Source organism: Nicotiana tabacum, chromosome 18 (genome assembly GCF_000715075.1).
Source record: "Nicotiana tabacum cultivar K326 chromosome 18, ASM71507v2, whole genome shotgun sequence".
In the NCBI taxonomy this organism is placed as follows: Eukaryota; Viridiplantae; Streptophyta; class Magnoliopsida; order Solanales; family Solanaceae; genus Nicotiana; species Nicotiana tabacum.
Genome location: NC_134097.1, coordinates 110,767,947 through 110,784,787, shown reverse-complemented (window position 1 = coordinate 110,784,787; position 16,841 = coordinate 110,767,947). Strand labels below are relative to the sequence as shown.

The 16,841-nt window shown below is 33.9% G+C and overlaps 1 protein-coding gene and 1 long non-coding RNA gene across 2 annotated transcripts; one reads left to right on the top strand and one right to left on the bottom strand.

Annotated features, from left to right (window-relative positions):
* Nucleotides 1-1,292: 1,292 nt before the first annotated feature.
* LOC107785159 (protein STRICTOSIDINE SYNTHASE-LIKE 3) lies at nucleotides 1,293-7,968 on the bottom strand. Its single transcript, XM_016606395.2, has 4 exons — nucleotides 7,425-7,968; nucleotides 3,536-3,811; nucleotides 2,814-2,981; nucleotides 1,293-1,919 (listed from the first exon to the last, which is right to left on the bottom strand). The coding sequence occupies exons 1-4, from the start codon at nucleotides 7,751-7,753 to the stop codon at nucleotides 1,517-1,519; spliced, it is 1,176 nt and encodes a 391-aa protein (XP_016461881.1). The 5' UTR covers nucleotides 7,754-7,968; the 3' UTR covers nucleotides 1,293-1,516.
* Nucleotides 7,969-13,925: 5,957 nt separating this feature from the next.
* LOC142172964 (uncharacterized) lies at nucleotides 13,926-15,950 on the top strand. Its single transcript, XR_012702237.1, has 2 exons — nucleotides 13,926-14,630; nucleotides 15,711-15,950. It is a non-coding gene; the product is annotated as an uncharacterized LOC142172964 (long non-coding RNA).
* Nucleotides 15,951-16,841: the final 891 nt, after the last annotated feature.

The following is a 16,841-nucleotide window of genomic DNA, read 5'->3' as shown; positions in this document are numbered from 1 at the left end:
TAGCACAATGTTTACTTTGGATAACTAATATGCAAGCTAATCTATACGATTTCTATTCTTACTGATATTTATTGATACAGGTCAAGGACATAAAAGTAATTTTGTATCAAACAAATTTTTTTGTAACTCTAATTTCGACTTGAATTATATATTCAAAAAGGTTAGCTCTTGGCCATTACACATGCTGCGTAGCATAGACTTGATTATCTGAAACCCTCAACTAACAAGAGGGTAAACAAGTTAGGGTTTTTTTCCACTTTTAACCCGTGCCAGAAACTATTAACATTCAATAGTCGAAAAAGTATATTATAATTTTTGTATATAACATACATAATGTATATATATACAAAAAATATACAAAAATATATATATATTTTCGATTATTATTTTGAAACGGTTATACAATGACATTTTCCCTAAGTTATGGACCGCTTCCCTCCCTAGACACCCATATTATGCGTTGAAAAATTTTTATTTTGTGCCTCACACAGCTGACGCTAGTTGTGTGAGGCTTTTTTTGGTCTCACAACTGTGTGGTCCCAGAATTTTGTGAACCCAAATATATAAGATATGGATCTACACATATGGGTCCACATATGTATTGTGAAAAGTGAGCCTTCTTGAAATGGACTAGTTTTTTTAAACGGAGTGATTTTATGGTGTGCCTAACACAACATTTCAAGAAGGCTCACTTTTCACAATACATATGCTGAAGTTTGGATGAAAACTATACCATTTTGGGAATTTTCTCAGTTACAAATTTCCTTCTTTCCATAAGCCAATTGCACTAATAATCACCCAACATTTCTAAAAAGAAATAATTTACAACTAATTAAGTATGTTTTCAAATAACGAGTTTATCCACCTTAAGTTTCAGTAAGTGCAATTACTTATGGGGCGGACCCACGTGGAGTCAAGTGGGTTCATATGAACCTGCTTCATCGAAAAATAACACTGTATATATAGGTATATTTTTGTTGTTTTCAGACAAGTAAAGGTATAAATATAATTTTGAACCCACTTAAAACAAGTAAAATGCCTAGCTTGTTGGTAAAGAGGGTTCAAATTTTCCACATGGTCATGAGTTCAAAACCAACTAGTCACATATGACCTCTAATGTTTGTTTTTTTGAACCCGCTTGATAAAACTCCTGGGTCCGCCACTGTCTTATACCCGAAAGTAATCAATAACTTGCTGCTTATAGGAGTGAACTCAAAATATATTGAAGTGAGATGAAGCAGCATGCAATTAGAACGTTTTAATTTTTAAAATCTCAGAATTATGCAAAATGATTTGGCTTGATTTAAGAAAGCCTCCTCTTAAGAATATTTCTCATAAAATAAGGGGTTACATATATGTTCCTCAGATAGACTTGCTTATAATAATGCTTATTTAAATAGATGCTACATACAAAGAAGTAAAAATGAGTCTTGCGCAATACTAGTCTTCTGGCAAACTAAATGAGAAGTGATTGATAATGGAAGTATGAAAGAAAGCAAAGCAAAAGCTCCTGAGCTCATTCTAGTTGGTAAACTGAGATGAAAGACATCAGAACACTCCCCATCCAAAGCTTCCCTTCCCTCTCCTCTACCTCGCTGACAGCTTTAACGACTTTACCTTGTCGATCTTCCAATATCTGTAAAAGCTTTCCTTCGGGGCTGTACTTCACAACGACTGCATGGAGCCGGCCACCAATATGCATGAGGTATTGGAGCTTTGCAGGGACGGGAAGCTTCAGCAAGAATTGACGAAGTGGTGGGTATATGGCATTTATGTAACTGTAAATGGTGCGCCGACAGTGGATTGCTACCCAGAATTCATTTCTTTCATTTGCTCTCACATTGTCAGGATATCCTGGGAGGATTGCTATTACTTCTGAGGTACCGACTTTCTCACCTTTCAGCCAGTATTTTCGTAATCTACAAAGAAATAAAATACTAATTAGCCACAGGCTTAGTCCCCCCATAGTTCTTCTTACAGGTGATAATATCAGCAAGAAATAATGCCATCACTATCTATTGAATGTCAACGCCAATGATTTTAAGGGAATTCCACATAAAGGAGATGCCTCAATAAAAGGAATAGAGAAATAAAGTCAGATATGTCAGAATATGGATTATAAAAGCTGAAATTCCACACTTCTATGTCTATCACTGTCCATACAATGCATAGTATCTTTGTATGTATGTCTGATGCATATAGTAAATGCATAAGAAGAGAGGTTATCAAAGAATGAAAGGAATATCTTCGACCTGGCTCTTGTTCCCTGTAGGTCTATAGCATGCTAGGCTAGCTACAAAAGGTACTCTATCTTTCTCTTTTTGTAGTTCAGCTCGATAGAGTTGTTTAGAATCCTCTCATACATACACAACTAACAGCTTTTGAGGTGAACCATCACCGCTTTATCTCAAGAATATCCCACAAATAGGTGCGAAAAAAGCATATAACTAACAACTTTTGAGGTGAAGCATCAGCCTTTCACCCCAAGAATTTCCTCAAAATAGGTGGGAAAAGATATAGAAAAAAGGCATGTTTTTTCGAAGCAGTAAAAAAGTCAAATCGCTTGAGAATATGGAAGCATTTCCATGGTGCATAATTGCTCTATACATAACATAAATATGTTCTGCATGTGTGTGAAATTTTTTACTAATCATATCAATAGAAAAACAACAATCACAGACAAGAAAAGGTAATCCAAGGAATTTTCCCCTATAGATCTCAAACAGACAATCTTCTCACGATGTGTTAAATAATATGTAAAGTGCAAATATTAACACTGTAAACATCTTGATTGCAAAAGGCAAGAACCTCACCTGCCCTTGGAACCTTCACAAAATATAAAGAAGGAACCATCCTTGCTAAGTGAAAGACCATTTGGAAATTGAAGGTTGTGGATAAGAACAGTGGTTTCTTTTGTCCTAGGATTGTATTTGAGAACCCTCCCACTATCTTCTGCTGAGAAAACCAGCTGCATAAAGTTCCTGGAAAAGAAAAGGTGAGAGTTGTAAAATTTTAACCAAATGAAGCACATATTCTGCATTTGACCAGGATCAAAATATAATCATGGTATATGGGTGAAACAGACATGCTTGGAGCAGGGAAAGAGCAGGAAGATTGTCAGTGATGTGGAATTGCTGGGCTCTACCTTTTCTGGTGGATATGCTGCTATGCGCCAACACAATCAGTGCCATGCAGATCATAGCAATCTAATATTTTGCGTTGACATTTTCTGGAAAACTTTTAAGACTCAATTCATTCATGTAGACATGTAGAGAGAGAGATAAAAGTGGCTGGGACCACAGGTAATTGTCGGAAGTTTTAATTTGATTTGATTTATCACAGCGTAAGAATGACAATGCTAAAAGTTAGTCAATTCTAGGATGCAATTTGCATATATTTTGTGTCCTTATCGTACAAGATCACCACTTTGAATGCTACAGCCTCAAAATTCAGTTTATAAAAGAACATCAGGATCGAAACGCATTCTAGTTAAGAAATCTTTAGCACTAAAAGAAAGGGCACATTCATAATATACCTGCGTTGGTACTTCGTGCTGCTATCTGTAAAATAAACATTCCCTTCGTTATCAACATCCAAGTCATTTGTGAATCCTAGAGGCACTCCTTCAGCCTCAGTTGTCAAAGATTCTGCTAATCCACCTTCAGGGCCTACCTTCACTAACCCAAAATATGCATCTGCAATATATAAGTCACCTGTTCTTTTGTCAAACCTTAACCCCAAAGGCCTACCACAGATGTGCTCATTCTTCAAATAGCTCATAGGAGATGGTTTTGGGTCACATAAGCCTGACCTGAAAATTCAGAAAACAGAATATGGACTTAAATCTACATTTAGGGGAATAGCAGTCCAAAAAACATGTAAAACTGGCTTATATATTGCAAATTTGCAATTATTAAGATTTCTAACAGTATGCAAGACAAGTTGAACTTCTATTGTATTTGGTATGATGATGACATGAGTTTGAGCTTAAATGGAGAAGTGAGTATTCATATAGCTGACCCCAACTTGATGTGGACAGAGGCGCAGTGTTCTTGTTGTATGCAATGCAAGTTGAAATTTGGGCTGTGCGGATTTGATTGTCCAACATATGAAATAATTTTACAAAAAAATATAATAAAGAAAAAGATGGAGCAAGAAAATTTGAGATAAGGAAAATTTTAAGTACAATTAAAATAATGAAACAATAGCAAATGCACAAGTAAACTAATGAAAAACCATTATGGCTTGGGTTATAGGTCTAAACACTAAATACCTGCTGCAAGCAGGAAGTTATCATCATTAATCTTTTGTTTTTCCTCTTTTTTAAAAGGATAATCATCTGTAACTTTCCTAAAGGACTTAAAAATAAAGAAGGAAAAATTATGTGACTTGCAGCTTTTCTTCCCAGTGGAACATTGTATTTAACTAGAATCTGAAGAGAATTCTTGAAACGTGCTTTAATCTTGTGCCATCTAGAACCCAGTGTTCAATAATCCTAGCATAACCATAGACATCACATTGAATGGTTTAAGACTATTAATTAGGTAGAAAATAAGTATGAATGTTAAATCAGATAATGCAATCTTCCAAGGTGATGCTGGAGAACCCCGCCGGCCAGCAGGTTTCCGTAATTGTGTATTGGTGGAAAATAAACTCTCCACGTGGATCAATGATATGCTGACAGGTGGCATAGGAATCAAAGCAATAAAGGAGAATGAAGAACGGAAAATGCATAAGTTACACCCATGGGATCGTTTACGAGGATACCGTGCCTATTAATTGGAAAATAGGAAACATGTACGGAGTGGATAACTAAGGATACCAAAAGCCACGAAGATGGAAGGTTCATTAATAGCCACGAATAGGAAAGAAATCAACATATCCCTGATTATGCGCGATTGATTGTTATTACCTTAATCGTTAGAAATCACCCAAGTAACGAATAACCAATGTAATAAATGTTAGTAACGGGTAGGAATTAAATAGGGCGAAGCAGATATGAATTGTATCCTTATATAAATTCCCTTACCATATCTTGAATCCCCATCTAGAAAATCAAAAAGTAACATTATCAATTGTCAATATAATTACTATTTTCTGCTATTGGAAGAACTTATTATTACCTATTGGAAGGGAGCTGCAACTATCAATAAGATTTCTTTTTCCTTATTCTCTCAATCTTGCTTTCCATCATTTTTTACTCTTTTATATTAGGAAAAGTGGAGTAAAATTGGTTATTAGAAACCCGAATTATTCTTTTATTTGCTTTGACCACAAAAACTATTTTTTGGTTAAACAAATTGAGCCACATGTCTAGAGCTAGAAACATAGTATTGCTGCCAACGTTTGCAGTGGGTCTAATTGTTCTAGTTGCAAATATAATTCCGCTACTGTTTTGTTGACAAGAATTAGTTCTTTTCTGTCATATCTTGCGATTTGTTCAAAGATAGAAATCAATCAAAAGAGGACAGTTTGCATGGTTATATCCAGATGGCTCAAAATCACTGTTGAATCCAAATTGAAAGTTTGCAATAACCATCAACAGAAAAAGCTCTAGGTTAATCCTCTTTTTTTCTAGACTATAGTTTGTCCTCCACCCCTCCCACCGAATGGCCTAGCATTTTGAAGATATCAGATTACTGAAACATGGTTAAAATCTCCCTCAGTCACTGCAGGACAAAGAAAGAAGGCTTCAACTTCATACGCTTCTACGAGAAACCATTTGGTTGTTCCCATTCAGTAATAGCATGGTTAAAATCTCCCTCTTTTTCATTTCAACTTCATATGCTATTTTTTCAACAAAAGTTCCTTTTACCTATCAAAGAAGAAGAACCATTATTGATGACTAAATATTTCAACATCACCTCTCTCCAAACTTACAATTTCTGTCTGATACCATGCCAAATGCTTAACGTGATCTATTGAATCGCTTAGATTTTCTTTACAGACACTACTATTTCAGATTCTTCCTTCCTGAACTAGGTCGTCCAGGAACTAGCAATCTAAGTCATCTTAGTTTACTAGTTTGGAAAAGGGTCAACCTCTTCAGGGTGAAAGAATTGACTTCTTGATTGATTTCCTCTAACCCTCCACAACGACATTCAAGTTGTACAGATGAACTAACACTGATAACCACCAACAATGTGTTCAAAATATTGGAATTATGGCAATGGGAATTTTGGTGCAACTTTGGTTGGTCAGGTGTTAGAGAAGAAAAGAATGGTTATAGTCATCAACATAGAAGGAAAGTGCACATTCTTTTATTTATTTGCTTCAGCTTTGGTAACCTTTAACAAGCAGTTGCATGATCACGCTGTCCCCAGTAAAAGAACAAAACTGGCGGACTACATATATTACATTTACCTCGTAAATGAATTGTCACACGACTTATCCCAAAAACAAGAAAAGTTGCAAATTAGCAGATCATATTCTTTAAATTTCTTAGTTCTCTTTAATTTCTCATATCTAAAGTTCACCTCGGAGGTTGAAATTCTAAACAGAAAGCTACATGGCATGATAAAAACATAGCTTCGAACTGGAAAAAACAAAACTGTAAACACACAACCAGAAGTTCTACGGTCATGCTGAAAATGTTTTTCTACACTCAAACCTCTCAGCGACACTCAAACACAATGAAACTCAATTCCATTTCCATTTACTCTCTCTCAAACAAGAATTGTCTAACTGCTGAAGTTAAGTGGATATGCACCTATAACTTTTCCCCTTGTATCAGTTGCACAATCACAAGTTTTCGTGGAAGGAATATGCAAGTCAATCAACAGCTAATAATTATTTCGCTCTTAGCACAATCTTCAAAGCCAAATTACCTGACCAAACCAACAGAAATTTAAGGTTTTGTGTCATAAAATTTGACGCGATGCAGCATATGACATTTGATAAAGAAATATCAACTAGTACTATATTTGTAACAAATAGTCTACTACTCACATGTTCCACTTTTACATGGAGGAATCCATTTTGCCCCTTTTTGGCATCACTAAAGTGACCTTTGAGATCATGATAAAAAGGTGTATCCTAACGCATACTCAATGCAGCATATGCATATTCAACAGTTCACGTCTCATTATTTCTTCATTTAAAAAAAAAACATTTTTTTCTTCCACACGTCGTAATAGGGGCAGAGCTAGGTGGGCGGAAGGGGGTTCAGCGCCAAAAATTATACTTTATATATAAGATTTTTTTTCCATGTATATATATTAGGTGTTGAATCTACTTAGCTTCTTTGCGTGTTTATTTATTTATTTATTCATTATTTGAATATCCTTGGTGAAAAATTCTGTTTCCACCACTTATCATAATAATGAGAAGACTACAGAGCCAAATACAAAAAAAATAGTAGGGATAATCACAAGAAACAAGAAATATAAGCCAAGACTCATACCATAGCCCAAACAAAAACTCACCTATTAGCTGATGTATAAGCAAAATCATTCCATTTTTCACCATCCCAAAACACAACTCTCCCATCAGCTATCCCTGTATAAGGTCCTCTACCCTGAGGGTCAAAGGCAATACTTTCTGGCCCCTGAATTTGGTTCAAGAATTTGATTTCAGATTTCTGAAGCAAATTTTGTGAGTCTTTTTCAACTGGGAATTCAGACCAAGCTGGCATCTCAACCTTAAAAGACTCAAAATCTGGGAACTCAGATATTGCACTGTGCTTTAAAGGGTCTAATCCACAGTACACTGCTAACACAAGGAACACTCCGCCAAAAAGTGTTGCAGGTCTCATTGCATAGAAAAATCAACTTTCCTGATTATGAGTTTTTGGTAAAGGGAAAATCTTGAAATGGGGATGAAATTTTGAGGCTTTAAAATATAGACAATTAAGAGTTGTTAAAGAACGTTTGCTATCTAACAACCTTACTATAAGGAGATTTAATTTTATTTGGTTTGGGTTTTTTGTTGTGACTAATATTAGCTGAACTAACTACCTACCTACTCCTCAGCTTTCACTCTCATCAGGGGCGGATTATATTTATAATTATATTTATATTTATATTGAGCTGTACATACTTTGGGATCCGTTAAATATTTCTTTTGGCCCCTTCAATAACAAGAGGCGGGCTGGAGCGTTGGGCATATGTGTTGCATGGATTCCTTCCCTTACTTTCATGACTAGGGTTCGAAACCGGCGTCCTGTAAATTAACTTTTTTACTTTTTACAACGAGAATTATGTACTAGTACTAAAGTGGACTAATTTATATTTTTTATTTTTCCTTTTCTGAATTTAATTATATTGTAATAGTTATACATAATAGTCTAACTTTGTCATTTTATTCTTCTACAAAATCTTACCCCCAAAATCAAAGACCCCAAAAGGCCAAAACCCAAACCTGTCGCTCCTCACTCCAACATAGAGAAGGGAATACAAGCCTTTCTTCCTCAATTCTTCTCATTACTTTGAAAAAATAGTATGGACCAAATCTCTCGTTAATGCTTCTCTTAGTTTGAAACTTATTTTTTCACTTATAAGAGCATGGAGAATTGGAGATCGAGGTTATGTGATTTTATTTAGCTTTCAAATTTTTGGTTCAACAATCGCCAGTGAAGACATTCTTGGTAGACCCCAAATCAGCTATCCAAATGATTTGGTTTAGGTTGGGCTCCCATTTTCTCTGAAACTGAGTGGTCTCTTGATTAATGGGCTATATTCTTTTTATGGATTTTAATTTACAACATGTTTGAAAATTAGATAACCCTTTAAAAAGTTTCATTGTCGGTAATGTGATTAACTTTTGGAATATAGCATATAGGTAATATTAGTATCAAACTAGGTATTCTACAACATTGAAGTTTGTATTTTGATGAAAGTTATGCCTTCTTTAATTTTCTTTATGAGAAAAAAGTAGAAATTATTGTATGTTGCGAATTGCTATTAAGGCCACTAAGCTAGTTTTACATTTTAAATTTTATTCTAGTTTAGTCCAAGTGTGCGCAAGGATGTGTAGAAAAACTTTTTTTATTTATTGGAAAGCTTATTTTAAAATTTGTGTTCGCAACTCAATTGGGAAGTCCGACGAAATTGAAGTGTAAGCTCTTCTTACTTTATGTTTGTTTTTGCTTAGCAAGTTATATTATATCTAGTGGATTATGCTGCTTATTATATATATATATTATTTTATTTTATTGGCTAATACAGTTTTTGGGTAAGACTCTAACGGCAATGGTGCCCCCGTCATATTCAATTCTTGGGTCCGCCTTTGTATGCAAGAAAGAAGTTAAATAAAAGAGTTGTCGCCCAGAATAATAGGAGGTACCAAGGTGCCAGTGGTTGAAGTGCATAGCTTCCTCCTTCAAAGCGCAAGATCGAATCTGCCTAGCTACGTTTTTAAAATATTTTGCTTACTACATCATATAGACAAGCATAGCCACAACAAGTTCGGTTGATGTCGAGGATTCAACATGAAAGTACCTTAAAATTATACTTTCTTTCTTTGTTTGTTTTTAAAATTTTATTTGGGTTAATCAAGGACTCCTTTTAGTAAAATTATAATTGTATCACGTAGTTCGTGATTCTTCGTTATTGTCAATTCATTATATTTTCTTAGAATTATAACATAAATATTAGGAAAATTAGCATGCAAAATATTATAGCTATGTTATATAGTTTAAATAAGAAAATAATTTATGTAAGGTTATTGGAATTTAAAGTCCTAAGTACATACCTCATATAAAAAAAAAGATTTAATAACCATACTTTTAGTTAGTTTTAAAGTTCGAACTATTAAAAAGAAATTGATGACAATTTTATTTAATATAAAATTAATTTTTAAAGGATCAAAAAGTCGACCACATATATATACACAAAAAAATAAATAGTTTACTTCTTCCAAAGATCTTCTCTCTCCCGCTAGAACAAAAACCCTCAGTTGTCATAATTGTTTTTTTTTTCGCTTAATTGATTTGACTGTATAAATCAAAAGACAAATAATTCGAACGGAAGTCCAGAACTAATCAAATCGACTAAATACTTACTCTATTTAGACCGTATAAATAACAACATGTTTACGTTCAAAGTAATGTGACACCCGTAATCTCTAAATTCTGGATTCGCCTCTGACTCTCATAGTAGAATTGAAAATGGGGTACTTAAAGAGACACATCCCCCATACCTTGCGTGATATAAATGGGGTTTTTTTTTTGGGGGGGGGGGGGAGGGGGGAGGGAGTGAAGGTTTGACGTAATGGGTTTGGGGACCCTTCAACCCATGAGATACTGTGAACTTTCAAGATTAATAGGAGTAGTATTATAAATTTTCAAGATTTTGTTTATTTAGTTAATTAAATATAACCCATGAGATTGTTTATTTAATTATAAATATAACTTTCAACTTTATTTAGTTAATTCGAATAGCCTTCAAACACTTTATTTTTCTATTTTTCGTTCATTTTTTCTTTTGAATCTGACCATTTATCCTATGTGTGTTTCTTTTAATTTGATGGAAAGAGGATGATGAAGATGGGTGAAGGGAAAACGCTAAAGGCTAGAAAATGGGGGAGGTCCGATTTTTTTTGGTTATGAGCAGAGAAGAGCGCCGTTCTCTGAAGGGCTGAGGTCTCTTTCTAGAGGTTTTGGCCAATATTATCCGAGAAGAGCGCCATTCTTTGAAGGGGTGAGGTCTCTTTCTAGAGTTTCTAGGGCAGGTCTATTTTGGTCCTTCAAATATAACCTGAGCATATTTAGTCCCTTAAGTATGTTAAAGTGAAGCATCTTTAATCCCTTATCTTTGAGAGTAGGCCTAATTTGGTCCCTCAAATATAACCCTGAGCATATTTAGTCCCTTAAGTATGCTAAAGTGGAGCACTTTTAGTCTCATTGACAGAATGTGTTCAAAAACTAACGGTGTTAATCAACTCTGATTCATGAAGCAAATCTTCAACTTTGAAGCACAAGATTTCCTCTCCTTTTATTGGATAACACAAATTATCACTTTAATTCCTCATTTTTAGATAGTGTCTTCTAAAATTTTGACCTTGAAAATGTATAAAATTTGTATATTATTTTGTATATATATACATTTTGTATGTTAATATACAAATTTTATATACTTTTTCGACTACCAGATGTAAATAATTTCTAGCACAAGCTAAAAATGAGAATACAATCTGGTTATTCGTTTGCTTCAATAATATGCCTAGAAGTGATATTGACAGCTCTAATTTTTTCAAATTTTAACTTATCTTTTTGAAAAAATCAACCGAAATTTTTAGAAGTAAAAGTTTCAGAGTTAAAATCTTAAATTGTCAGCTTTGTACTATTATTGGGTGTTGGTTTATAAAATATTTTCGATAAGCAAATTAAAAGGATGGTGAGTGCCGAAACCAACCTTGTAATTGATCTTGGACGATTCTGTCAGTGAGACTAAATGTGTTCCACTTTAGCATACTAAGGGACTAAATATGCTCAGGGTTATATTTAAGGGACCAAAATAGACCTACCCTCAAAGATAAGGGACTAAAGGTGCTCCACTTTAGCATACTTAAAGGACTAAATATGCTCAAGGTTATATTTGAGGGACCAAAATAGACCTACACTCAAAGATAAGAGACAATATTGATCAAAAATTCTCTCTTTCTAGGTTTCTAAATTGTGTGTAGCTAGGTTAAGAATGTGAGTGTTTTGATAAGGGGCTGCTGGACCGGGTTTGGGCCAAATTTGAAAGTGGGCTGAATGGAAATTAGGTTAATTAATTGGGGCCAATTTAAGGATTAACCCAATTTTAAATAAACAAGACCAAATATTTTTTCCTATTTTCTTTTATTTGATTTTAAAATCTAATAAAATCCTAAATTAATCCTAAATCAATCTAATTTGTAAAAGTTAAAATTGTTTATTTATTAAAATAACTAATTAACTTAAAATGTAAGAATATGTGAGGCTTAACACATGTGACAACATCATATGGACTCAAGAGATCATGAAGGAAACCATAAACGGAATCACAAACGTAATATGACGCTCGTCGTCCATAAGTTGGATGGAGGAGTCTATCCTCATTTTATATAGAAACTAAGTATGTACATGAGATACTAAGGTTAATTAACTCATTAGGATCCCTCTATAATCAATTTAGAACTAAGGAACTAAAGATTTTTCCAACTCTTCGAATTTCCAAACATTTCGGCAGAGTTTCCCCTTAAACTAGATGGTCCCCAAAATCAACAGCAAGAACCATAATATACATGGTAATGGATACTCCGCCAAGATTATAACATCAAACTAAAGAAGATCCAATTATCCACAATAGTGTCAAACAATCGACAAAACAGAATTATGAATGTAAGGTCGACTCATAGCGGCTAACTTGTGACATGAAAGTCTAAATATAATTTAGGAATAATCTAAGCATCAACACATGATAACTAAGCTTTTATAATCTTAAATGAAGCTATTAGGATAATATGGGGGTTCTGCATACATAAAAACATCAAAAGGAACGAAACAAACAGAAGTCTGGATGGCATAGGCCAAATGGGCGATTTGCCCTTTTTATTTTTGTTATGTTTTGAAGTTCCAACCTAAACTATTTCCTTCAATAATTCACATATGGAATTGAATAATATACAAGGATACAATACATGCTGATATTTCCCATGAACAACCCTTAAAAGATCAAGAAGAAAGGCTAGAACATGGCTACACTAAATCATGCCAAAAACGAAACGAAAAACCTACATACCTATTGTGTTCTCGCTTACAAACCTTGTTCCCTTTTATAAACACCCTTAATTATGCTTGTAAAGCTAAACTATAGAGGTGACAAGCTTACTTAGCCACAAAGCTCTTTCCAAACACGAGTTATAAGGAGTGTAAGCACGTGATTTTTGCCCTATGAAAGAATTACTCCCAAAAATTCAAAATAAAATAATTTTCCTTTGTGTGCAATTTTTGTTGTTTTTGTGGTATTTTGTATAATTATTTGTATTTTTATGAGTACATGTTTATTTGTTTTAATTAATAAAAATATAAAAAATATCACATTTTCGTTTAGTATTTAATTAAGTTTGTTTTGCAAAAATGAAAGTCACAAAAAAATAGGAATATCTTGCGTTGTTAGCATTTAATGTCAATTATGCAATTTTGTTTTAATTGGTGTTTAATTGTGTATGATAATTGTTGTTAGGAGTTTAATTAGTATTTTTGGAGTTAATTTAGTTTGTAGCTCAATTTAGAATTTTAGTTTTATCAAAAAAAAAAAAAAAAAGAGGGCTACAAAACGTTAATATTTGAATTGAGTCTAATATAGCTATTTTAACTATTTTACTTTATTTCTTCGCAAAAGAAAAATTACAAAAAATATATATGTAATTTTAGCTTGTGTATTTCCCATAAATTTGAAAACAATACTAAAAAAAAATATAGTACCTTATTTTGTACTTTATATAATTTCGAAAATTATAAAAAAATGTAGTTTTATTAATGTTTTGTAGTCATTTTAAACTTAAAAAATATAGAAATAGTACTTTATATTTATCGTTGTATAATTCCGAAAATTACAAAAAAAAAAGTTATTAACGTTTTGTAGCCATTTTTATCTTGAAAAATACAAAAAATAGTACTTTATATTTTATCTTTATATAAAAACGAAAATGACAAAAATAGTTTTATTTATGCTTTGTAGCTATTTTAAAAAATAGTTTGTTTTAGTCGTATTTTTGTAGTTATTCGCTTGCATAAGATTAATTGAATAACATCGTGTTCTATTCTCGGGTCTGGACAAAGAATAATATTTGAGTTCAAACTACCCGTTTTTAGGCCTAATTTTCGGACCTAGCCCGTAATAATCCGAGCCCACCACACATGGGGGACACGCGTGGGGGACACGGACGGAACACAATGCGATGGGCTCATATTTTGAGACACTTGTCTACCACGCTTTTTACACATGAGAGCCTCTCACTTTTGGACTTACACGGAAGATTTTAAAAGAAAAAGGGGGATACACGAACAAGGAAAAAAGGAGAAAGGGGATTTGAAAAAAGAGAGAAAGAGAATGTATTGTTCATCTTCTTCTTCTGGCTTTGAAGAAGAAGAAACTAAAAAAAAAAAAGAAACGAGCTAGCCCATTGCTTCCTCTTCTTTCACGTCCAAAACAACTCGCTCACCTTCAGCTTCCCCAGCAGCACTGCTGCTGCGTCGCCATCGCCACCCCCATCCCGTCGAGCAGCAGCTATTCGTTACTGCTGTTGCTTTAGTCGACCACCCCCGTCGCCTTCTTCACGTCCAAACAAACCCAACTGTCCCCCCGTCGACCATTACCCCTCAACACCACCCCAGCTGCTCGATCAAACCCCACTGCTCGCGACGCCGCTGCTGCTCACCACCACCCCACTGCTCGCAACGCCGCTGCAGCTCACCACCAAACCCCGCTGCCCAGCTGCTCCTCACCACCACCCGCTGTTGTTCCTCACGACCAAACCCAGTCACTGTCACGTCGACCATGGCAGCAGCGAACCCAGCTGCTGCCGCTGCTACTCCTCACGACACCTTCGCCCCTCCATGCTAATCCGCCACAGTCCAAACGTCCAGCTTCTGCTTCGTCCTTTTCAACGTCCACAAAACAGTCCGTTCGACCTCCAATAGTTCAACTCCGAGTTCGACTTGGGTTCGTTCAAGTTTTAGATTTTTCTTTCAAGATTATTTAGTTCATTTGATTTATTTTCCGTTAGGGTTTTTGGTTTTAAGTGTTGTTCGTAATCTTGTTTTGTTTGTTCTATTTTTCGGATTATTGAATCTTTGTTTAAAGTGTTTATTTTTGTAAATCTTGTCTTGTTCGTTAGTTCTCCTTCTTCTTCAAGACCTTTTATTTGGTCAAGGTTTTTCTTCTGTTTGTTTGAGTGTGCGTTATAAGCTACCTTCGATTTGAACAACTTCGTCGAATAGTTAGTTTATGATTGCTTTGTTTGGACGAATACAACATGAATCACTTCTTAGGTCTGTTTTGATGCTTGAATCTTTTGTGTGAATTTGACTTAAGGATTGGTTGTAGCTGTGTAGTGATTTGGTGTAGTTATAAATCAGAGAGGTTTAAATACAGATTGCTAAGAGTGAGGGCAAGGCAATAATAATAGGGGATTTTCAGGGGTATTTTTGGGTGTTAAAAGATTTAAAATGTTTAGTGGTATGCCAGTTGAATATTTAGTGTATAATTAAATTAATGAATTATTTAATGAAAAGAGAATTAGTAGTGTTCTTTAAGGGTGGAAAATCAGAAAATAAGCATGAGATTAATGATAAAAGTGTATAGATGCACATGAGATGGAATATACAGGCTGAAAGTGAAAACTTTGAATAAATAATGTTTAGTTCTAGCCTATAAATAGGAGGAGTTGATATAGAGAAGGGGACTGAAAAATTTAGAGAAGAAAAATTTTCAGAACTTCAAAGTGAGAAATAGGCTAATTTTTCAGAATTAAAAGTCAGTCTTTGAGAGCTAAAAATTGAAAGTGATGTCCTTTTCTTTACTACTGAAATCAGAACTTTGTTACTGCTTTCTGTGGATTGCGTTTAGTGCTACTGAATTTTCAGTCAGGCTTTCCGGGGTTTTTCAGTTTGGTTCTGACCATTGTTACACTGGTTATTGCTGGGTTTTGTTGCTGTTATTTGCTGTGGGATTCTGTTGCTGTGCTACTGCTGTACATTGTTGCTCCTGACCTCTTTTCTCTATTTGTAATTCGAATTTCAGGTACACATTCGAATCTTGTAGCTATAGAGCTTTGAAGTTGAAATGCAGCAATAAAATCCAACCGCTTCAATAAAGTAGATAGTAGACAATCTGGTCTATTCAGTTGTTTTCTTTGTGAACTATTTTATTTTTTTTTGTATAATTGGACTGAAAAGTGAAGGAATCGTATAAATGGTCATGCGCTGATATAGCATGAACCTTTCAATTTTGTCAGATTAATGGGGTAAATCATGATAAGTAGCATATCTCTAGTTAGTTGTTTGTTTCCATGCATATATTCAAGTAGTCCATAAACGAGATAAAAGTACTTAGTCAAAACCCGATTAGTATTTCGTTTAGATGGTCAAAACTAATTTCCATTAGTCCTCTTAAGTGATTATACTCTCATCAGTATTGGCATTAATTCATATTACAAATAGTCTCACATAGATAGATTGTGGACTTGATAAAAATGTAAATGTAAGGTGGTTGGGTAGTGTCAATATTATAGCTCCAATAATAATAATAAAAGTAATAAAAATAAATAAATAAATAAATAAAGGCCGTAGTCGATAATTTTATGTATTAATAATTAAGTATACTTACACTAATGTAGAGTAGTTTCAATAAGCATTTAGTATAGTTAAATTGCGAATCCATTAGGGTTAATGAATTAGTCTATAGCTTTGATCATTTAGTTAACCTCACCACAGTTAAAAATGGCTAATTGTAGTAACGTTAGTCAATCTTGTACGTTTTTTTATATACATAATTCCATTTTTAGTAATATTAGCTTATGGAATAAGGCGCGAAACAATTTTTCATTTTTACAAGTTCAAGTATAATTTTCGTTAGCATCTGTTGTAATCTATTAATTAAATAAGTTACGATTTTAGTATGTAATTAACTAGGATTTTTCTTTATTTAGAGACAAATAAAAATAGAAATGTAGTTACTTTCCTTTTAAAAATAAATAAATAAATAAATGAGACGAGCTTCGTCAAAAATATAAAAAAAAAACAAAAAAAAATAATAAATAAAAAAAATTGCAGGACCCTCAGTAAAGGTTTAAGAAATTTTTTAGAAGTCGGGAAGGGCCGTTTAGCGAATTTCACGTCCCTCCCAAAAGATAATAACACGCTAGAATCTTTA